At 39.0% G+C, this 23,575-nt stretch overlaps 2 protein-coding genes across 3 annotated transcripts in view; one reads left to right on the plus strand and one right to left on the minus strand.

Annotated features, from left to right (window-relative positions):
- The window catches only part of LOC124151664 (ubiquitin carboxyl-terminal hydrolase MINDY-1-like), a 49,356-nt gene extending 33,548 nt beyond the window's left edge, over positions 1 to 15,808 (minus strand). Inside the window, exons 1-5 of the mRNA XM_046524244.2 lie at positions 15,500 to 15,808; positions 11,779 to 12,377; positions 10,456 to 10,562; positions 9,954 to 10,144; positions 5,756 to 5,898 (exon numbers count right to left, since the gene is read on the minus strand). Coding sequence (XP_046380200.2) covers positions 5,756 to 5,898; positions 9,954 to 10,144; positions 10,456 to 10,562; positions 11,779 to 12,377; positions 15,500 to 15,689 — 1,230 coding nt within the window. The 5' untranslated portion in view covers positions 15,690 to 15,808. The remainder of the gene's footprint in view (positions 1 to 5,755; positions 5,899 to 9,953; positions 10,145 to 10,455; positions 10,563 to 11,778; positions 12,378 to 15,499) is intronic.
- A 35-nt stretch (positions 15,809 to 15,843) lies between these two features.
- The window catches only part of LOC124151662 (recombining binding protein suppressor of hairless-like), a 44,567-nt gene continuing 36,835 nt past the window's right edge, over positions 15,844 to 23,575 (plus strand). The window contains exon 1 of one of the 2 annotated variants that reach the window (XM_048385595.1): positions 15,844 to 16,122. Coding sequence is in view for 1 of the 2 variants with exons in the window: in XM_048385594.1 (XP_048241551.1) it covers positions 16,986 to 17,015 (30 nt within the window). In the remaining variant the exon portion in view is untranslated. Of the gene's footprint in view, positions 16,123 to 16,651; positions 17,016 to 23,575 lie in introns of those variants that run through there. The other variant, XM_048385594.1, reaches the window with a different exon arrangement.

Here is a 23,575-nt window from a genome sequence, read left to right on the forward strand (position 1 = left end):
AAGGGACAATAGGACTCTCACAAGATACAGGGAGCGGCCTTCAAGTGACAATGGGACTCTCACAAGATACAGGGAGCGGCCTTCAAGTGACAATGGGACTCTCACAAGATACATAGAGTGACCTTTAAGGGACAATAGGACTCTCACAAGATACAGGGACTGACCTTCAAGGGACAATGGGACTCTCACAAGATACATAGAGTGACCTTCAAGGACAAAGAGACTCTCACAAGATACATAGAGTGACCTTCAAGGACAAAGAGACTCTCACAAGATACAGGGAGTGACCTTCAAGGGACAAAGAGACTCTCACAAGATACATAGACTGACCTCCAAGTGACAAAAGGACTCTCACTAGATACATAGAGTGACCTTCAAGTGACAATAGGGACTCTCACAAGATACATAGAGTGACCTTCAAGGGACAATAGGACTCTCACAAGATACATAGAGTGACCTTCAAGGGACAATAGGACTCTCACAAGATACATAGAGTGACCTTCAAGGGACAATGGGACTCTCACTAGATACATAGAGTGACCTTCAAGTGACAAAGAGACTCTCACAAGATACATAGAGTGACCTTCAAGGGACAATAGGACTCTCACAAGATACATAGAGTGACCTTCAAGGGACAATAGGACTCTCACAAGAAACATGGAGTGACCTTCAAGTGACAAAGAGACTCTCAGAAGACAGAGGGCATGACCTTCAAATGAAAAAGGGACTTTCAGATGCAGAGTATCAGTACCAGAACCACTATCTCACTGTGTGAAATTGGTCCCTTTTTTATTCCATTCACTGCTTTTTCCCAAATTTCCCCAAATATTACATGTATAATTAATATGACACTCTGTGAAATGCACTTTGCTGCTGAGATTGTACAATTACAACAGGTACAAAGTTTGAGTATTGATTTTACTCATATTTCACTGTGGCTTATTCAAACAGTAGTTCAACAAGATCAATATGTGTACAAAGTGTAAATATTTCATACATCTTGACTTGAACATTTTACAAAACAAATAAAATAATTTTTGTATGCAGAATGTATTATGTTTATTGGGCTGATGGCTTGACCTATGTTGCATTGTGCATGAGTCTTGGACATGACGGAGACCGTTGGTGAATTAGCCACACAGCAATGGATATATTGGTGTTGAGAATACTACTTGGAGTGAGTGAGTGAGTGAGTGAGTGAGTGAGTGAGTGAGTGAGTGAGTGAGTGAGTGAGTGAGTGAGTGAGTGAGTGAGTGAGTGGGTGGGTGAGTGAGTGAGTGAGTTAGCAATGGATTTATTGGTATTGAAAATACTACTTGGAGTGAGTGAGTGGGTGCTTGGAATGAGTGAGTGGGTGCTTGGAGTGAGTGAGTGAGTGAGTGAGTGAGTGAGTGAGTGAGTGAGTGAGTGAGTGAGTGAGTGAGAGTTGAGTTGAGTTGAGTTGAGTTGAGTTGAGTTGAGTTGAGTTGAGGTGAGGTGAGGTGAGGTGAGGTGAGGTGAAATTGGGTTTAACATCGCGTCCAAGATTATTGCACTTATATAGCGACGTGCATGTATGTGTGTGTGTGTTTGTGTGGCTGCTTGTACTAGTCCGGACTGATGCCGATTTATAGTGCCAGCTCACTGAGATACCATGCGCAGTTTAACAGTTCTTGTTTTAGCCCCTTAATGCCAGACAGGGTAACAACAAGTACCATCTTTTAACGTCTTTTGGTAAGACGCGGCCAGAGGGCTCGAACCCCGGACCTTCCGCTCTCTGGGCGGACGCTCTACCACAAGACCACGGAGGCGGAGTGAGTGAGTGAGTGAGTGAGTGAGTGAGTGAGTGAGTGAGTTGGGTTCAACACTGCTTTGAACATTATCTCGGCCGTATCATGGCATGTCAGTCTGATGTCGGAAGAAAACCCAAATGATTTACCACTTAGACATTTACCACTTTGTTAAAAAAAAGATATGAGCATGGTATGGTGCTGACAAAACTAGAGACATACTCAGGGTGAACTGGGATGTGAACCCATAATCACAGGCTTCTGGTGCACCTAAGGGACACAACTCTGTGCAGTGAAATGTGGTGCCATAGATGCCGTGCCACTCGTGTCCCCAAGACCCATGGTGAATCTGTGCACACATCAAGTTTAAATTTTTACCAAGTAGCCATGTGACCACAAGCATTTTTTTCCAGGTAGCTAGTGGTAAAATTAACAAGATGAGCCAATAGTGTAGGTAGCCAAAAGAATTTGAAATTATTTTTTATCAAATAACTATTATTGTATATGAGTGGAAACTGTACTTGAGTTTTGTTAATTGTGACTTGAAAAATGATGCAATTTATGTTACAAGATTATTGGATAAGCAAGGATATACCTATACAAACCAGGGTTAGAAATTGACACTAGTCCTGTAGTCCTTGCCAAACTGCCCAATAGTTAAGGTATCATAAGGACTAGTAGATATTTGCCATTTTAAAGGGTTTTGCTATATGCTATCATTATAAGGACTAGTGGACTAAAACTGTTAGTTTCTACCGCTGCCAAACTATCAACTAAAATAAAACAGAATTTAGTCGCCACAGATATTTTTCAAGGTAGTCATTTTGGTTACCTCGGAATTTTAGACAATACACAAATTGAAAAAAGGTCGCATTGGCGACCGTTTTAGTCCCAACTTTGAGGCCTGCTGTGCTCTGGATGCGACCGCAATGGCTTCAATGTGTGTAACACCAATTTAGAGAAATCATTAAATCTTTAATTCAAACTTTTCAAGAGACTTACACTCAAAAGGACTTTTCTTAAAGGGCAAGTAGAAATAAAAAAATTATCTCGATCTTGTTGCGAATATCAATTATTCTAAACATATTAAATCAATTCCCGAGAGAAGAGATATCACAACATTCGAATAAAGTATTTCAATGAAAGTGCTGAAATCACATGCTCCGTAATTAGATTCCAGAAGAAATTTTGATACAGAACAAAAATCAGTCGAGCAGTCTGAAACCTTGTATCTTAACCTGAAACATTTACCAGCCTGAGCAGTGATTACATGTAAGGATACCCACTTAAGAGCCAAGAATTCCACTAGCACTCAGGATACCTTTAACGTCAACAATAGCTCCAGTTAGTGGACAAGTGCCTGGAAGTCTCATGCACCGAAATCACATGTCCGGTAACTCTTCCCAGTGAAATGATCCGGAGTAACAACTAAGCAGAATATGGCATGTATAGTCTACCATAAATTTGGAAAATACTTCATTCTTATTGGTAAATCAGAGTTCCTAAATCATAATAATTTTTTTTAATGTGAAGCTTACACGATATACAGCTTTTCCATTGGACGAGAGGTCGGTCACATGGCCGCAAAATTGAGTTATTGTATGAACAACACAATTTGACTTTCATAGGTTTTTCACGAGACCGTATTCTTCAAATGCTGTTAACACTACCGACTATTTACATATTCCTGGGGGAACCTCTGGGATTTCCCTGGCATGAATACACACAGAAGCATTGTTTCTGATCATTTAATCCCTTTAATCTTGAACTCAGCATTTTAGCATACATTGAGAAACGATAGAGAGTTTGACTGCATGATTGTTCATGACTATCCTCGCTACAACCCATCCTAATGAACAAAATGAAGAAATGCACATCCAAACTATCATAGTATTGACGAGATCTGTGTTGAGAGTGACAGTGACAGTATACAGCAATCTGTGTATTTACCTTAGTATCTATTTGACACAGTCCCCATTCAATGATCAGCCAATTGATCAATGATGACCAACACATGTTACTGCCACAGTTTCATTAATAAAGAACTTCGGAAATCTCAAGCTCCAACATTCAAACACTTGGCCCTCATTCTATGAAGGTTCATACTCCAATAAACTCACACAAAGTGAAAGTCAACTATTCATTAACCACCTTTCAATGAAACAGCTGACTTGACGTTGCATGAGTACTAGACCTCAAACAGGACAGTTTGTCTTTTTACCAATCATTGTCAGAGTGAGTGAGTGAGTGAGGTTTTACGCCGCTTTTAGCAATATTCCAGCAATATCACGGCGGGGGACACCAGAAATGGGCTTCACACATTGTACCCATGTCGGGAATCGAACCCGGGTCTTCGGCGTGACTAGCGAACGCTTTAACCACTAGGCTACCCGACCGCCCCCAATCATTGTCAGAAGGTATTTCGAAATGTGGAGACAGGCATGAACAATCTTAGGTTACAAAATGCCAAGTTGCAATGACAACATTCAAACTATGTGTGGCAAATACTTTAGGCAGACAAAATGATAAATCAACTAATTATTTCAAGGTTTAGGGACAACAGAGAGGTGAGGTGAAATTGGGTTTAACGTTGCGTCCAAGATTATTGCACTTATATAGCGACGTGCATGTACGTGTATGTGTGTGTGTGGCTGCTTGTACTAGTCCGGACTGATGCCGATTTATAGTGCTAGCTCACTGAGATACCATGCCGCAGTTTAACATGAATACCCCACTCAGACACAGTATACTGACTCCGAGCCGACCAGTCCTTGTTTTAGCCCCTTAATGCCGAGCGCCAGACAGGGTAACAACAAGTACAATCTTTTAACGTCTTTTTGTATGACGCGGCCCGGGATCGAACCCTGGACCTTCCGCTCTCCGGGCGGACGCTCTACCTCTAGACCACGGAGGCGGTCCAATTATTTCAAGGTTTAGGGACAACAGAGAGCTTCGGTGCTATTACAATCTGACCGTTATGTCCTTACTTTACGTCCTTTTCATTTGAGCATGTACAGTATTAGGCCATTGAGATCCACAACCAACTCAAAACACTGGATTCCATTTAACTTTACTCAAAATGTTCCCCAAACTTCAAAGTGTTTTCTGTTTGGCGATATATGAGCATATATTACCCACATACAGATGTGTGGCAGATGTGAGATACTAAATCCATTTGTCACATGAGTGTCATACAAGGTTGACCATGTTTTATTTTTGTGGTTAACCTCTGCCACACCGGAACGACGTTTTTCATTCACAAAAATATCATGAGACTCATCGATTTAACAAAATTCCTGACTACTCTGAGACAGAACAGAAAGAATCTCCTGAAAACGAGAGACATTTACAAACACTTTATTAACCAAACAAACATCAAATCGAAATCTCCGTGGAAGGGTTCCTGACTTCTGATCTTGTGTCACAAAACATCCCAAATGTGAACAATAACATTCCCTATTGATCTCTAGCTTAAAATTCTGTAAGTAGATCATGGTTGTCTTTTCTTATTCTGATGGTACCTTGCCCTTCGTTTGTTGATTTTCATTTCTTCAGTATAGCGTCAGTATAACAGTTAACATGAACGTCGTTGGTGAGCACTCTGATTTCCTTTTCCAAAATGGTACTCACACAACATAAATTCAGCTGATTGATCATGTACTTACACTTAATTGCATATTTACATGGATATTAAATATAATACCACACTCATTACCCTCAGTTAGAAAGTCCACTCGTTTGGATACAATGGAATCTAACGAGAAAGAGAGTAGTATTCTCTACGTACAGGCCATTAGGCAATTTACATGTTCTTTATGTAGATCAACAACCCACTCAAACAGGTTCACTACCATCAAAGAGTTTACCATTAATTTTGTCCACTCATTCTATTATCAGCCAATCAGGTACCATCAGTTTTTGAGGGGGCGTGGCCTAATGTCATCATCATCATCACGATAGTTAGTCTTATTATTATTGCTACTCACATTGACTCTGTAGAGGTTGCTGAAGTGGTTGTTCCTAAAGAAGACACACAGTTCGCCCTCCTTCACTGACGTGTTCAACTCGCACAGACCGTAGTAGGTGAGCTGGGAGGCTGTACGGTCCAGGAACTGCTCCGCCACCAGTGCTGAAAGATCACCCTGATAAGGATTCCACAAATTTCATACAAATTTTCCTTCATTCTGATAGTTGGAATTCAAAATGAAGCACTTTTCAAGGACAAACAAATCATTACAGGGACCATCACACTGATCCAACAAATGTATTGTATCTCTCCTTAGTTATGATGAAACAGATGGAGCAAGTCTGACAGAAGCAGTCACTAGAGCTGGGATCATTCATACCAAGTTTCAGCTCCATGGGCTTTATAGTCTCAGGGGAGATGAAGAGGTGAGTTGAAATGGGGTTTAACGGCGCTTCCAAGATTATTGCACTTATATAGCAACAGGCATGTATGTGTGTGTGTGTTTGTGTGGCTGCTTGTACTAGTCCTGACTGATGCCGATTTATAGTGCTAGCTCACTGAGATACCATGTCGCAGTTTAACATGAATACCCCACTCAGACACAGTATACTGACTCCGAGCTGACCAGTCCTTGTTTTAGCCCCTTAATGCCGAGCGCTAGACAGGGTAACAACAAGTTGCATCTTTTAACGTCTTTTGGTATGACGCGGCCGGGGATCGAACCCCGGACCTTCCGCTCTCCGGGCGGACGCTCGACCACCAGACCACAGAGGCGGTCTAATTATGAAGAAAATACTGGAGCAAGTCTGACAGAAGCAATCACTAGAGCTGGGATCATTCATACAAAGTTTCAGCTCCATGGGGTTCATAGTCTCAGGGGAGATGGGGCGGTCGGGTAGCCTAGTGGTTAAAGCGTTTGCTTGTCACGCAAAAGACCCAGGTTCGATTCCCGTCATGGGTACAATGTGTGAAGCCCGTTTCTGGTGTCCCCTGCCGTAATATTGCTGTAATATTGCTAAAAGCGGTGTAAAACCATACTCACTCACTCACTCACTCAAGGGAGATGAAGAGGTGGGGTGAAATGGGGTTTAACGTCGTGTCCAAGATTATTGCACTGACATAGCGATTTGCATGTACGTGTGCGTGTGTGGCTTCTTGTACTAGTCCGGACTAATACCAATTTTCTAGTGCTAGCCCACAGAGATACCATGCCACAGATTAACATGAATACCACACACAGACACAGTATACTGACTCCGAGCCGACCAGTCCTTGTACCATCTTTTAATGTCTTTTGGTATGATGCGGCCGGGGATCAAACCCTGTTGGGGAGATTAATTTTTTTTAAGTTAACAACCGATGACACAGATTCTCCTCTCCGTTTGGTGATCATTTGACAACGTACATGCTAAAGAACAAAAATAGCAACTGTCAAATTCATGGTAAAGCGGTCTGGAGGTGTGCGCACACAGTTCTGCCGATTACCAGCTGGTTACCAGGGTTAGAAACTAACAGTTTTTGTCCACTTGTCCTTATAATGATAACATATAGCAAAACCCTTAAAATGGGCCAATTTCTACTAGTCCTTGGGATACCTTTACTATTGGGCAGCTTGGAAAGGACTAGAGGACTAGTGCCAATTTCTAACGCTGGGTTACTGACAGAAAGTCACATGGTGTGTCTGAGCAGGGTATCATCTATATGAAGCATGTTATCTCAGTGGGCTAGCACTATATATTTGACATTAGTCTGGACAAGTACAAGCAGCCACACACCAACATATGCTATATAGTGCAATAATCTTAAATGCAATGTTAAGACCCATATCACCTAACCACTTAAGTTATATATTCAAATCCCATTTTGTAGTTCCTCTTTGAAAAGATATGGTTTAAACATTTTCTAAATCTGAAAATATATTTTTAATTTAGAATAAAAATCCCTAAAAAAACACAGCATATAGTCCTAGATATCTTTAATCAGTTTCTACTCTCGAGACCTTGTGGTTTCAGGGAAAGATTCTGAACAAAATCGATATTTTCAAAGAAAAATGGGATACCTCTGTGCAGCTACAAATAGCAAAGTTTCATTTCAAACAAATTAAAACTCAATTCCACACAATGATAACATTAGTTTTACTGCGTGCTATCGTCACAAAGTTCAGCTTCATCCCTTTAGCCAGGTTGGAGAAAAAGTAAAAAGCCACAAGTCTGCAAAGCGAAAGCTTCTGACTTGGTGAGCTAAATATAGACCCATCCCATATCCATATTAAAAACATAATTCAAAAGACATTGCAAAGCAAACATTTTCATTTCTATTCGTTTTCAAGCGATGAGGGTTTTGAGTGCAAGGGGAGATTATTAGATGTTGCTTTCCAAAGATTGTCTCCCCTTGACTACAATTCATGCACACTGTAGCTACATGAAAATATTAAACATTAACACAACTGAAAAATGTATCCTTTGTATTCTTATTTGAGTATGGAGTTGACAGGACATCAATTTGACCACCTGGTTCTGTTCAAGATGGGACCCATCTTCCTGAGGCAAGAGTTAACTGACTATAAAAGTCCAGTTTCCACCCTTGACAACTAGACTGGTATTATGGAGTCAGATTTGGGCTGGACTAATGAGTCTATGCATAGTCCAATCAAGATCGTGCAATGAAATTGAAATGAGGTTCATAAACTGTCACACAGATTTCGGTCGATTGCAGGATTTGCAAAGCATGTGCACCGCCAACTCGTTGTCAACATATATTTTTCAAATCTTTTCCTGTTTTTAATCAAGGTGCTCACGTGATTTGATGCACTTCGCGATGTAAGACCCATTTTTATCACAATATAGATCTTAATTATCGATGAGATCGTCTTGACTGGGCGCCACCATTTTGTTTGAAGCAAATGCAAGTGATACAAGAGGTGGAATCTGATTGGTCCATAGGAGAGGCATAGAAGGGACATAACTCGTAATAGCCACTGGTTCACTGAGTTCAGGAATTCCAGCCTAGTTCGGCAAGGGTAGAAACTAGACTTTTAAAGTCAGTTAACTCCCTTGCCTTGGGAAGATGCTCCTTTCTTAACAATTCCAAGAATTCTAAGAATCCGTATTAACTTAAAATTGTGCATTCTCTGAATTCTCTAAACATCCTTGAATGAAACAAGAAAGTAGACTAGTACAAGCCCCCACACTGCTGTTCAAGTACAATATTCTTGAAAGTGTCAGTTAAACCCCAATTCACCAACTTCACTTGTTATGCATAGAGACAGATTTTTTCCCAATCATTTTCTGAGACTATTTTCAGCAAACATTTAAGTTGGAATTCCCTTTTTATATTTTCAATAAATATGAATGATTAACTACTGGAAACTACTGATCATATAGCTCAACTGGTTCTACTCAGCTGAAGATGATCTGCTAAAGTCACTCAAATGGATGGTTGAAGGGAGGTAACTCTTTGCCTAAATATGTTCTACAAAATTAACAATTTCTCTTCATTTTACTGCAATCAATCAGCAAGTTTTCAGCAATATTATATTATTATTAATTTTTTGTCAGCTGGTCCACATGGATAACACTTTGAACAAGCAGCAAGACATGGTATTAGGACATTTTAATGATACGACATGTATCAACTATGTAAAGGACTTTCTTTGATATCATTTCCAAATTCAAAACCCATCTTTAGGACACTAATAATCAGTCTACCAACAAAATGAACTTATCTGAAACCACTGGCATGAAGGAGTCAAGTGCACAGTGACACAGGTCCTAGATGTGTACCACTTGAATAATGCCGTTATGACTCAGGCAAACCCAGGATCATAGACACTGCAAATCTTGGATGCAAACCTATGATCACAGGATCCTGAAAGGTCAAAGAGAGGCAACTCCTGACCAGCACATTGCAGTCTTTTACACTGGGACAAATCTGTGATTTAAAGGTATGATTATAGTATCCTAGCACACCTAAGGGATGCAACTCTGCACAAAAATCTGCAGTAGTTGAGATGACTGTGCCACATCCATTGTAAATATGTATGTTTTAACACTGATTTTAGTAATATTCCAGCAATATCAACAGGGGACACCAGAAATGGGCTTCACATATTGTACCTATGAGGGAACAGAACCTGGGTTTTCAGTGTGACGAGTGAATGATTTAATCACTTGGCTACCCTACTGCCTCCATTGAGAGAATGTTTTCCTTCCTCTCACCTTCAGTGACTGTCTCCTCCCTCTCGGAACTCTTCTGGGCAATGATCTTCTCCACCAGCTGGTTGTAGCTGCACATGCCCACCGCGGAGGTACACACGGGGTCCTGGGGGTCCACCAGCCACCCGTGGTACAGGGGGATGCCAAGCAGGTCGAAGATGATACACTCAGGGGTGTACTCAAAGTCTGATACACTGCAAGGCACAACACATGTCCGAGTGAGTGAGTGAGTGAGTGAGTGAGTGAGTGAGTGAGTGAGTGAGTGAGTGAGTGAGTGAGTGAGTGAGTGAGTGAGTGAGTGAGTGAGCGAGCGAGCAGTGAATACAAAATGGTTGGTTCCTAAATCTGATTTCTTCTTTCAAGGACACAGTGAATAAGGGGAAATTGCTTGGATAAATAAAAGTTACATAATTCAATCTACGTCCAAGGTTGCCAGGTTGGTTGTTATGTGTTGTAGGTAAATGATTGGTTCAAGAGACAGAAAGTTCAAGTTCAAATACATTACCCAGAAAACTTAACATTGACGTCAAGGCCAGTTTGGAGTTTGTACATCACAGACATCGCATCTTGCATATTCTGCTCATAGTTGGCACGAACAGACTCGGAGAGATTCTGAAAAAAAGACAATAATAAAATTGGAGGAATGAAGGCAACATGCATTCGAGAAGTGAAGATCTGAGTTATCTCCCCTGGTCAGGTACTCAAATCATAAGACTTGAGTTCATCTAAATAGTCTTATGCTCGATGTTGGAATTCCAAATTTCCAAATTCAGGTTTTCCAAATGTCTTGGCTTTGCAAAGGTGCTTTGTATTTCAGTGATCATGTACAGTGACGCTTACTTTTATGTTATTGCAATAAATGCATGAATGTTAAACTATATCTGAAGTTAAGAAAGAAAAAAAATCTGGACAAAATGATGTTTCCAAATTTGTCTAGATAAAACCCTGGAATGTTCAAAATTAAGGGGGTTCCTGGGTCCTTGATGTCTTCTACTATAGAGCTTATCTGAACTTACACAACAAGTTGAATTTGTTGTCAGCCATCAATCAGTTGTGAACAAACTAAACATTTTTTATAACAGCTACAAAGCAATTATGAGGGATTTACTTAGACCTGCTCAGAGGCAAATATTCTGCCCCAAGTCTGCAGTAAATGTCAGTAATTTGAATACAAAGTGTTCCCAATACCTTAGAATTAAAAAGATATGAACATTAAAAAATCAAATTGTTAACAATATCACAATGTGTTACCCAATTTGCCTGCCATAGGCACTTGGTTTGGAATCCTAGATAAATCCCTGCAACTATATTCCCCTTCTGCACTCTGGTTTTTGTAAGAAATATGTAATATACACCAGAGAAATACGACACTTAGAGGTCAACAAAAGTCTGGCAAAAGTTGTTTCTTTTCATACAAACATGTGTCATTGCTCAATTGTCAGCACCATGCTGTACATTATGTTTTTACTTTACCAGCTTGAATCAACAGAGCCAGACAAAATAATAAAAAGCAAAGACTACACTTATTACTACTGAATATCATTTCCCAGGTAAACAAACAATCTGAAGAAACAAACAAAATCCACATTCATGCATCACAACTTTGGAGTTATGTCCCTTAACTAACGGGATCGGGTGGTCAGGCTCGCTGATTTGGTTGATGCATGTCATATTCCAATTGTGTGGATCGATGCTCATGATGTCAATCACTGGATTGTCTGGTCCAGACTTGATCATTTTCAGACCGCCATTATATAGCTGTGTGGCGTTTAACAACCAACAAACAAAACAAATGTGAAATGAATTTGTGTAAACGTATGTCACCTACCTCTGGCATGCTGTCTAGGATACTCTCCCCTAAATACGTCATCAGCTGTTCAGATGTGATCATCTCAATCATGGGAGCAAGTTTGACCTTGCCCTTCAACAAGAGAACATTCATTATTGCCAAGAGAGGACAGGGTCCATTTTCATTTTGGGTTATAATTGGCACTTTGTTCTGTCTGTAGTGAATCCATTTAATATAATAAACACTTTGTCCTGACAAGTCATCTTTAGCACTGGAAGCAGAGGCGCAAGCTTCCCCGCTAGACGATTCATCAAGGGGAGGCAACTCTACCACATTGCTCAAAGCTGCATCTGCTGCAGGTGTTTCGCCTTCTTTTGTGGGTGATGTTTCAGCTGCAGCTTTCTCATCAAGGTGAGGTAACTCCGCATTTGGTTTGTTATCAGGGGGAGGTAACTCTACAGTTTCTGGCTGTGCATCAGTTTCAATGTCCATACTCTCTGGTTGTCCAGATCCACTTTGGTCCATGGGCGTGACTTCAGGTTGTCCTTTACTGCTTGCTTGTGTGCCATTTTGATCTGCCTCAAGTGATATCAAACTTTCTTCTGCATCAGGTTTTGCTGCTTGAACATTTAATCCCTCTGAAAACAAAATTCATTGGTGAGCTTATACTGATTTTCTTTTCGTCTGAGATATGTGTATCATACTAATTGGTAGTCAAAAACATTAGTGAGGTAGGGAATAGAGATAGGACGGGTAACTCAGATACTCGGGACGGGTGGGTACTGAGTAGGACCCGGGTACCCACAGGACTACCTGGACCCATGGTTAGTCACACAGTTATATTGTTAAATGGCAAAAGACCCGTGAAGATTCCGGGGTAGAATAGGTCTTCAGCAACCCATGCTTGCCGTATGGGTGACTATGCTTGTCGTAAAAGGCGACTAACGGGATCGGGTGGTCAGGCTCGCTGACTTGGTTGATGCATGTCATCGATCCCAATTGCGTGGATCGACGCTCATGATATTAATCACTGGATTGTCTGGTCCAGACTCGATTATTTACAGACCGCCGTCATATAGCTGGAATATTGCTGAGTGCGGCGTTAAACAACAAACAAACAAACCAACCAAATGGCAAAAAGAATCTAGAACTCAATGGTTACACTATAAGTGACAAATATTCACATTTCTTCCTGACTATGCACCCATTCCTTCTGACTTTATAGGTTTGCATAAAGATAATACTTCAGTCAACTTAGTGTACATGCATGACATGATCGGTTTATATGTGCATCTAAATACATTTTGACAGGAGTACGGTCAAACCTTTCGCCATCGGACATTTTGTACCAAGACCTACAGCGTGTATCCGGGTAGGGTCGGGTAATAGGTAGGTTGGAACCCAGGTAGTAAATTTGGACTCGTCCCAGCCCTAGTAGTGAAGCCAACATAATTAAGTGGGTGGGTGAGTGAGTATGGTTTTGCGCCGCTTTTAGCAATATTCCAGCAATATCACAGCGGGGGACACCAGAAATGGGCTTCACACATTGTACCCATGTCGTGAATCGAACCCGGTCTTCGGCGTGACGAGCGAACACTTTAACCACTAGGCTACCCGACCGCCCCTCCAACATAATTAAGATCAACAAGACAAAACTAAAGTTATGACAAGATGAAACTGTTAAAAAAAACCTGGATTTATCAAGACTTGCTCAGAGGCCGATATTCAACCACAGATCTGCAGCATATGTCAGAAAATATTCCCCAAAGGGAAATATAACATGTTGATTCGGTATTTATTGATGTTATGATGTTTACAGAGGTGACTTGTATTATAACGGGACCAATAAAGAGGAAGAGGCGTTAATATTTGATTCTAATTTTTGCATTGAATTGAAGATTAAAATACAATGTCATTATACCTGTTAAATTAGGAAAATAAGAACTAAAAAAAAATTAAAAATTTGAACAAGACAAAAACAAATCCCAATTTTTCTGCCAAGGGTACTGCAGACTGGGTACTGTGACTGGAATCATACATAAATCCCAGAATAAATGCCATGACACAGTTGCCTACTGAGCTGAATAGTATGAGGTGGTATCTTAAGGAAAGTGAGTAAAGTATCATATGCATTTCATAAGCAGTTATGGAGAAATTTAATGTTTACGACACTGACAGCCATGGCCTAAGTCAAGGGGAGAGCATGGTGCCTAAATGAAACTAAAAAGGGCAGTTCCTTCACATTAATAAAAAATAAGAACTATTACAATCTAAGAAAAAATGTAACAAAGAAATATGAACCTCATTATAGTGCTTCATATTTATATATCGGCAAGAGATGTTTGAAAGTAAATCTATCCCTGTCATACACCATGGATTACACATCTGTAAGCTTTAAATGCAACAGAAGTTTGGAAATAATTGTACTGATTTCTGGTGGCATTGACAAAGTTATTCAGGAGATAGGATGTGCCTTAGGGGTTGTCATTGTGAATGCCATGAGTTACAATGTACATTCCAGCAGTCTCTTTTCTATAACACATGAACAGGATGGCAAAAAGTTGAAACTGCCTTTTCCTGCACTGTCATTTAAGGTTTGGGACACTGATATTCTGGAAATTAAACCCAAATCAGTGTTTGAAATTAAGCAGGGAATCAAGGAGTCCTTGTCATAAACCTGATGTTGAATATTTGAGATTGATGAAGTGCTAAACTCAAATACTATAGGAGCAAATCTCAGGGAACCCAGGATGCTCTTTAATTTCAAACACTGCAAGTAGTGCTCAATTTGTTCTTGTCATTCATACACTATTACCTACAATATTGCTCCTGGTCCTTGTTTCAATAGAGTTTCACAAATGTTAAAGGTATCCCAGGGGCTACTAGAATATTCAACATTTTGAGGAACCAGGGCCATACCTAGACCCTAACAACACTTCCATAGGGGTCTTAAGTTTATGCGAATTTTGTGATGACTGTCACTGGATTGTGGCATGTTTGGCAGGTAAAATGTAGCAACTACTTAGCAAAATGTAGCAACTGCTAAATTTAGGGCGTTATTGTTAGGGTCTAGGTATGGCCCAGGTGGGGGTGTGATAGAACCCCCATTATCTATACTACTTCCTATATGCTATCACTATTTGGGCTAGTAGACTTTCTTGGAAACATTCTATCCCTGCTCCCTCTTACGACATACATGTCATCAGTCCCAATTGCGTGGATAGATGCTCATGATATTAATCACTGGATTGTCTGGTCCAGACTCGGTAATTTACAGACCGCCGTCATATAGCTGGAATATTGCTGAGTGCGGCGTTAAGCAACAAACCAACCAACCAACTTACGACAATCTTAGTTCAGATAGATTTGCGGTACTGGTCACTGGACCCTAATATTCACAGCACCATGGAAACAAAACATTTCTTAAAAATAATAAGCAGATTGTCAGCGTTAGAAATTGGCACTAGTCCTGTAGTCTTGCCAAACTGCCCAATAGTTAAGGTATCATAAGGACTAGTAGAAATTTGCCGTTTTTAAGGGTTTTGCTATATGTTATCATCATAAGGACTAGTGGATCAAACCTGTTAGTTACTACGGCTGATTGTAGGATTTGGTCACCCTCACACATGGTTCACAACAACCATATTGCATATAGGCCTGTATCATTAATGTGATAAGTTTGTAATTCAATTAGAATATCTCAGAGGGTTTCTTGTCCAGTTTTCAAACATATAAGTTAACATAAGTTTTCTGTGTTCACCTGTTTTATCAGAATTCTCAGTATTAGCTTTTTCATTCAGCATTGACACATTGGAGTTGTTTGTATCTCCATCCCTCTGGTCAGGCCTGGCCTGAGGTGAACTGTCACTTGTAGATTGCGTCTGGCTCGCTTCCATCTCAGATCCACCCTCTGCACTTTTTCTGGAACTCTGATCATTGCCTGAAGACATTTCTCACCAAACTACTTTCAGATCTACATTGACTCTGTCACTTATATATACGAATTGACATAAATTCGCTCACATCTGCGTACTAAATATCCACTAACACCCAGACTTCACAGCATCCCGACCGGAAGTAGGAACCAAAACAAGCGCATGGGCAGATGTAATGTCCGCCATATTGGCTGTAACTTTCTAGTTGAATTTGGAAAAAGTTATATCTTTATATTATCACGCCACGAAATATTGGGCTACTGCGTTGACGGTTTCGAGATGTATTATTGTCTGAGATGAAAATCGAGTTGTGACGCCACATGCCCTTCCTTCATGGGGGAGTATTAACCTTTCTGACTTTCGGTAAACTGTCAAACAGCTCTGGACTTCACTCGAGTCCCGACTCGACAAATTATTTGACTAAGTGCGGCGTTGTCCTTATAAACTGGTGAGTGATACAACGTCTGCATTTTGTTTTATATATAATCGGTCCGTATGATATTTACACTTGTGACTGGTCAGTGCATCTGTTGCAGGCGTAATTGCTATAATTGTTATGCATGTATACCGAAATATTTCTGCCACTGTTTTGCAAGTCGTTGGGCTACATTTTGAATGAATTGTGTCAGAGCTATTTTACACGTCTTTGCTCTCCTAATTGTCAGATTATTTTACGCCGACTGACGGGCAAAGCTAACTTGGGGGTCTGTCGACCTTATGGCTTATTTGTTATCGAAATCCATTGGACCAAAACACGCTGACTAGCCGTGGGAACACCTGCTTTCCATATAAGGAAAGTACCAATGGGCTTTGTCCCGAACTTGGGAAACTGGCTATTCCATACACCTCCTACGTAAAATGAACACACACCAACTTGGATCTGAATGTCTTATCACTTTTGTAATGCTTACGGTGTTATAATTAAGTTTATGCGTTTGTCAATGTATGACCTGCAATCTCAGTGAAACTTTCAACGCTTCTTGGTGCACTTTTTGTTTTACCGGGGGAGTGCCAGCAAAGGACGGAACAGCCGGCCATCATTGTTCTCACGATGTCAATTACAACTGTATTTTCCCACGAGTGTCCGTTTCAAAGTTTAGTACCAGCATCGCGATAACTGGTAGTAGAGTTGTTGTACTGTACCCATGAGGAACATCTCTACCTATGTGTTTCAAAAGGAGTACCTATACCCGACACAGAGAGCTGACTGGATCATTTATTAGTGTCAAAAGAGGAGTTTAGAGTAAATTTTACAACCACAGACTAATTTTCATTACACTGGTGAAGCAGCTAGTGGCAGATTTTTTCACCATGAATGAGAATGGTGGATACTTGTCACAGGTAGGCATTTGTTGTGATTTCAACTCACTTTCTTAACATTTCTGGCATCAAGTTAATGGCTTAAATGAATTTGTAGATGGACTGTCAATAGGAAAGGGAGTGTATGAAACCACTTCCTGATCCTGATGATGCATATTAAAGTGGTCCAATCTGACGCATGAGCAAATTTTCCCACGAGCCAGGCTCCCCTTTGTTTGATCAGAGGGGTAGCCATACTGTGCATCTCGCTTGGTTTTGCATTCTTAACAAACAATGTACACAACCACACCAGGTCTTTTTGTTCACATTTGATGATTTCAAAACTTGTTTTTTAATGTTTCCCTTTTTCTACATATCGGCAGCATATTTGTTATGCTCATAGTTTCTCCCATGTTGTTTATTTTTGTTCTCAGGTTTATTTTCAATACAGATCTTAAAATAATGTTTGTAATTTGACAGTTGTTGACACTGTTTCTAATATCAAGTAGCATTTACGAGATGTGCAGCATGAAATGGCATTCATGGCAATTAAGTAGTTAACAATCAGCATGATCAGCTGTCATAAACCATTTAGTCTATTTCAAAGGGCCATGAACTACTCAAGTGGAACACAAACTGACACCTGTCCATCAAGCTTAATTAAGACCAGTATATCACCTTGATTGCATAACATTCTTGAGTACTGTTCCAAAGGAACTGAGTATTACTGTTTATACATGAGTAGTCTTTAAAAATCCCACTTCTCTGAACATGTATAACAAGAAATAAATAACTACACTCACATCATTTCATGAAAATGGAGAATATTAATAAGGTTAATGTATAACTATGAAATATTAACAGTTGTTGAACCAAGAAATCAGGAAAGAATGATCTTTTGTAGTAGGGTATTGTGGATTTGGAGTTCTCTTCATGGCAGTGAGATGAAAGAACGTAACATGAATGTTTTTGTAATGCTCATGTAAAAAAGATAAATGTTTTATTTGTATTTCTTGTTTTGATTGTATTGTTTTTGGCACAGTTATATATTTGTCCACCCAATAAACATAACAAGAATGAACAGTTTTCTCTATAGACAAAGGAAATAAGTATCACCTTGCTAAGCATGTTAATTATTTATTTGACCTATTTGTTATTGGCCAGAGTTTAATTTTTCATATGACATTTGACAGTGTTCCCCAGGCCTATTGGAATATTTAGCTTGCTGTAGAGAGTGGTCATAATTATTAGATTTTGATCCAAACTTTAAAAAAATAAGGCATTTCATGGGTTTATGTTTTATGTATTTAAAGGAAACAGGTCATTTATGGTCAAGGCATCTGAGAAATCTGAGAACATTATATGTTGATGAACGTGATTCACACAAAGCAGGAATGTTAGGTAGGACTCGGCATGTTTATTCATCAAGTAAAAGAGGAGTGTTTTTCTTCGTCTGTCGGTACTTTAGGCCCATGAAATGATTTGAACTGGGACTATATGTCTTGTGCCAATTCTTATTGGTGTATGCTCTGTGGTCTGCGAGAGAGATGTGTTTGCAGAGTTGCCTCCTTCTGCAGGTGCAGGATCTGGCAGTCAACAAATGGTCAAGGTTTCGCCCTAAACATGATTCTTGGTTCGTTATTGTCGCCATCATACTGTGATCGTGGTTTCATGTGATTATCATCTAGGAACTGCATCACTTCTGTCTTTCCTCTCACATGGTGCTTACGTGATGGAAGTAGAACAATGTTCAGACACACCCACTCACTCACTCACTCCCCTTTCACACTGTAATCAAGGCTACATTGTAGTGTAATTCTTAGTGATACTTTTGATTGTTCACCACAGTACATTGTCCTTCCTTGCTAAAATAAGATACAGTGTTCCTACCAAACCGTTAAATGCCCTTGAATATCAACCTCACAGTCTGCCAGTTGGAGTAATTGTTCTAGATGAATTATTAATGCTTTGTCCAGTTGAAGCAAACAGCTCTTGATTGCTATTAGTTGGCATTGTGTTCGTTAATCTTTACATCGTCAATAGATTTCAAATGTGAAAAAATACATGTGTGGGGGTTAGTATGTGTATAATTAAATGTAAATTGTCTTTTGAATTTGTTGTTTGACTAATGATATGTCTGAGTTTCGTGATGTCAGATGATGAAGTTAAGTTGATAAGGTTAGTAAGTACTTACTGAAACTGTTTTTTGTCAAATTTCATGTTGTCAAAAGTTCCAAAACATTTACAGTTCAAGGTGCTACTGTTCAAGCCGAACAGTTTACTCTGCAATTATTCCTGAATGACATTTATTGCATTATTTCCTGACAGATTGTTGCAAACTTTAGAATCGGTGTCTTCCTGTAGCTATTGTATAGGGAATAGATATTGTTTGTGACGATTTTATGATTGATCGTTAAATAAGTGTAACTGTGATTTTTATTAATGATAAACCAGCATGATGAATACTGGTTGGTACATGATTTTACTGTTAATGAATCTGAATAAAACAAACTGGTTTTCCAAGTAACCAGGACTATATATGTGAATCAAACTGAATGTTACATTTCATTTTGAAAATGATCAGTCTACTTGAAATTGTACATATTACCTTTAAAGTACACTTTAGTATATCTTTAACTAACTTAAACAGATTTTTTTTATAAATTTCAATTGGCCATATATGTGGTAATAAGAAAATATATATAAGCTAATTTATAGTAGTTAAGCGTTATCATCCAGCTTTATATCAAGGAAATAAGTTTTGAAAAGACAATCATGAAATATACTTCTGGTTTTAATAATTCTTCTAAGGTTTTGTTACATTTTTAGATTTTTTAGAGAAAGATCATGAAAGTGAAAATGCGAGGATTGACAGATAGTTTTTAGATATTATAGTTCACTTGTTGTATTTGATGAATGACTGACACAAAGGATCGATCTCTGTAAGGAAGCTTCTAATTTATATTATTTGCACTTAGTGTTTGAAAGAACACAAATTGACGGTTTTTAGTCCCATCGCACCAAACACCAATTATTTCTTTGGCAATATTGATATTTTTCTTATTGATTCCGTAAATATAATGTGCATTATGAGAAAAGGGCCGTGTATGAAATTGACAGACACTTGACAATTGATCGTGATGTCAATCATTCCCTGCAGCAGGGATCACGTATCACCATATGTTAGTCTGGAGACTAAGTTGACTGGGTCAATGGGAACTGTATCAGATCATGTTTCTGCAAGACTCTATCCAGAGACCGGGAGTCTACTGGCCTGAAGAACATGTCACAGATTTCACATGTGAAATGTGTTGCATTGTCTTTCTGGGGACTGCTTCCGTGGTATAGTGGGTTCAGCATTGGCATGGAGAGCATCTTCCCGAGGCAAGGGGATTAACTGACTATAAAAGTCCAGTTTCCACCCTTGCCGAACTAGGCTGGAATTACGGAGTTATATTTTGGCTGGACTAATGAGCCTATGTACTGTGAAATCAAAATCACATAATGAAACCGACACCCGGTTCAAAAACTGCAGCGCAGATTTCGGGCGATTGCAGGTTTTGCAAAGCAGGTGTACAGATATTTGCCCAATCTTTTCATGTTTTTAATCAAGGCCCAATGACCTGATGTACTTCGGGAAGTAAGACCTGTTTTATTACAATATACATATTGATTATCTATCAGATCGTCTTGACTGGGCGCTGTCCTTTTGATTGAAGCAAATGCAGGTAATATGAGAGGTAGGATTGGATTGGTCAATAGGAAAACATAAAAGGGACATAACTCGTAATAGCCACTCGTGACGCTATCGAGCCCAGAAATTCCAGAGTTGTTTGGCAAGGGTGGAAAGTGGACTTTCACAGTCTGTTACCTCCCTTGCCTTGGGAAGATGCCCAGTCAGTGGTTTGACCCCGGCCTTGTCATACTAAATGTCTTTAAACAATGTTTCTTGTTGATACCCTGCCTGGCAATTGACATTGAGGGGATGAAACGGAGTCAGTATGCTATGTCTGAGTGGGGTTTCCATGTTAAACTATGGCATGGTATCTCTGTGGACTTGCACTGGGGAGGTCAGGCTACTTTTGTAATTCTTTATTTTATTCAGGTTTATACGTCTACTTTTAGTTCATGTAAAAATGAATAAGAAACAGTTTTCCTTTTTGATTTATGTCAAAAATGTTTAGAGATGTGTCTGTTTGAAGGAGTGTAAAAAAATGGCCATCATTAAGTTTGCATACATTTCAGGATTAAAAGCACAGGGAAAACAAATTGAAGTTTTTTTCTACTTTTGATATAATATTCACCTGAAACAATAATCTCAATCAAACCGTTTATGATCAGCTCTTTGATTGTAGCATAACTTTTAATTTTGACATGTCAAAACATGGAAAATAGCAATCTAGCCAAAATCACCACACTTTGAATGGTCTTTGTAGTGCATTAACAATTTATTAGCAATTTAAGATTCCTAATGTCATTCAACAATAATATTTATTCACTATAAAAAAAAAGTTAAAAAACAATGATATCCTTCATTATCATTTTAAAAAATCGTGAAAATAATGTAACTTTATTAATTTTTCATCTGTCCTTCAATGACATGCACAATACTGGACATAAAACTTTTAATAATGAAGATATCTTAATGAAATTTGGAAGGTGTGTACATCATTCAGTGTTCCATTTGGAGATGCATCAACATATTACAGCAAGTAATAAGATTTGTCTCCTCGTATAGTGTCAAAACAACAACCCAGATATGCAGTTTTGATCGATTTTAATTCCCATTTTCAAAGCCATACTCACACATAACATTTTTTGCATTATGAACACAGTTGTTCAGTAATGAATCATTGAAGATAATTAATTAATATAGCTACAATGACTAAACACAACAGCCACACACACATGCATGTCGCTATATAAGTGCAATAATCTTGAATGTGACGTTAGACCCCACTTCACCTCAACTCGGATGGGCTTGGTTTTCTCACACCTAAAAAACATTGTGGGAAAAGTCTGTAGAGAGTATCACAATACACCATGCTGAGTTGTGTCCCTTAGCATGCTGGAGAAAACTATGATTGTGGGTTTGAATCCCAGATCACCCTTATTGTGTTTCTAGGTTTGTCTGCACCATACCCACTATTGGGTTTCACCGAAGTTGTATGTACTTCTAAGATCTGCATCACTTCAGGCTTTCCTCCCACATGAAGCTGACACGCTGTGTTATAAAACTGTTCAAAGAATATGTTTGTGTGTAGGTAGCTCCATCCAGGGGAGCCCGGTTAGAAAAGGTTACACAATTGAATAAAATTACAAACAAAAATCCTTTTTTTTCTAGCTGTCGACATGGTTGGTATGAACTTTAATACAGGCCCCTAAGTTTAATTACTGATGAAATTGATCTCATTTGTGTCATAAAACTAAATCAGGCACACAATTTTAGTTTCAGTTGCCACCTCGCTCCTTCACAAACCAAACCTAATCCACACAAGTCTTTCAATACACTTACAGACACTAAATAGAGAACACTTACTTCCGTTCAATGAAGTCGCCATGCAACTTTCTTGTACTTGACATGTCAAATATATGTATGCCATTGATGTGTTAGCCATTCCATTCATACATTGATGCTAACAATTTAAACATGGACATGGGACACAAATTGGATTGGTTCTTATTATATATCACATCTTTCCTCAACATTATTTTTATAATAAAATAATAATTCATATTAGTTATTTGGTTGTAATAGTTTAAAATTTTGTCATGCATTAACATTATTTCTCAGACAAATTATTAATAATAATGATAATAAAAAGTTCATGTTAGTTATTTGGTTGTAATAGTTTTAAGATTTGTCATGCATTAACATTATTTCTCAGACAAATTATTAATAATAATAATAATGATAATAAAAAGTTCATATTAGTTATTTGGTTGTAATAGCTTTAAGATTTGTCATGCATTAACCTTATTTTTCTAAATAACACAAATTGATAATTCACATTAGTTATTTGATTGGAATACCGGTAGTTGGAATTTGTTAAAGCATTTATGTTCACGGATCTCACAAATGCTGTTTGTTTTCAAAAAGCAAAGTATATGGCTCCGGCTAAGTTAATTCAGATGCCAGGGTATTCTACAAGCATGGGCGGCGCCTGGGAACTACGAATAATCTCTCTTGTAGCTGTATGAATTATGGTAGTGGTCATGAAATAATTATGTCCCTTTGAAGCGGCGGCGACACTCGGCCCATCATTATATATACCCTGGCTTATAATGACCCTCCTACACACAACATGATTGTAGCCCTACAGTACACTGCTTACTGACCTGGGTCTTATCAAAGACAGGCTTTGTAAGCCAGTAATATTACAGGGATGACAAGGCCTATCAACTTACGAGATGACCAGCACCCGATCATACACAGCTGCTTGATGCTGATAAGATTTCACTATCTGCAACAGTTTCACCTGCGTTTCTTGAAGGTCTGCATCTGCTCGAGGGCTTTGATGTTGTCAATTGTTTGTTATTCATGACCAGGTGTTTGTTGTAAAATTGAAAAGTTGTGGATTTGTGTCCAAAGAAGGATAATT

Source organism: Haliotis rufescens, unplaced genomic scaffold (genome assembly GCF_023055435.1).
Source record: "Haliotis rufescens isolate VD_foot unplaced genomic scaffold, xgHalRufe1.0.p SCAF_6, whole genome shotgun sequence".
In the NCBI taxonomy this organism is placed as follows: domain Eukaryota; kingdom Metazoa; phylum Mollusca; class Gastropoda; order Lepetellida; family Haliotidae; genus Haliotis; species Haliotis rufescens.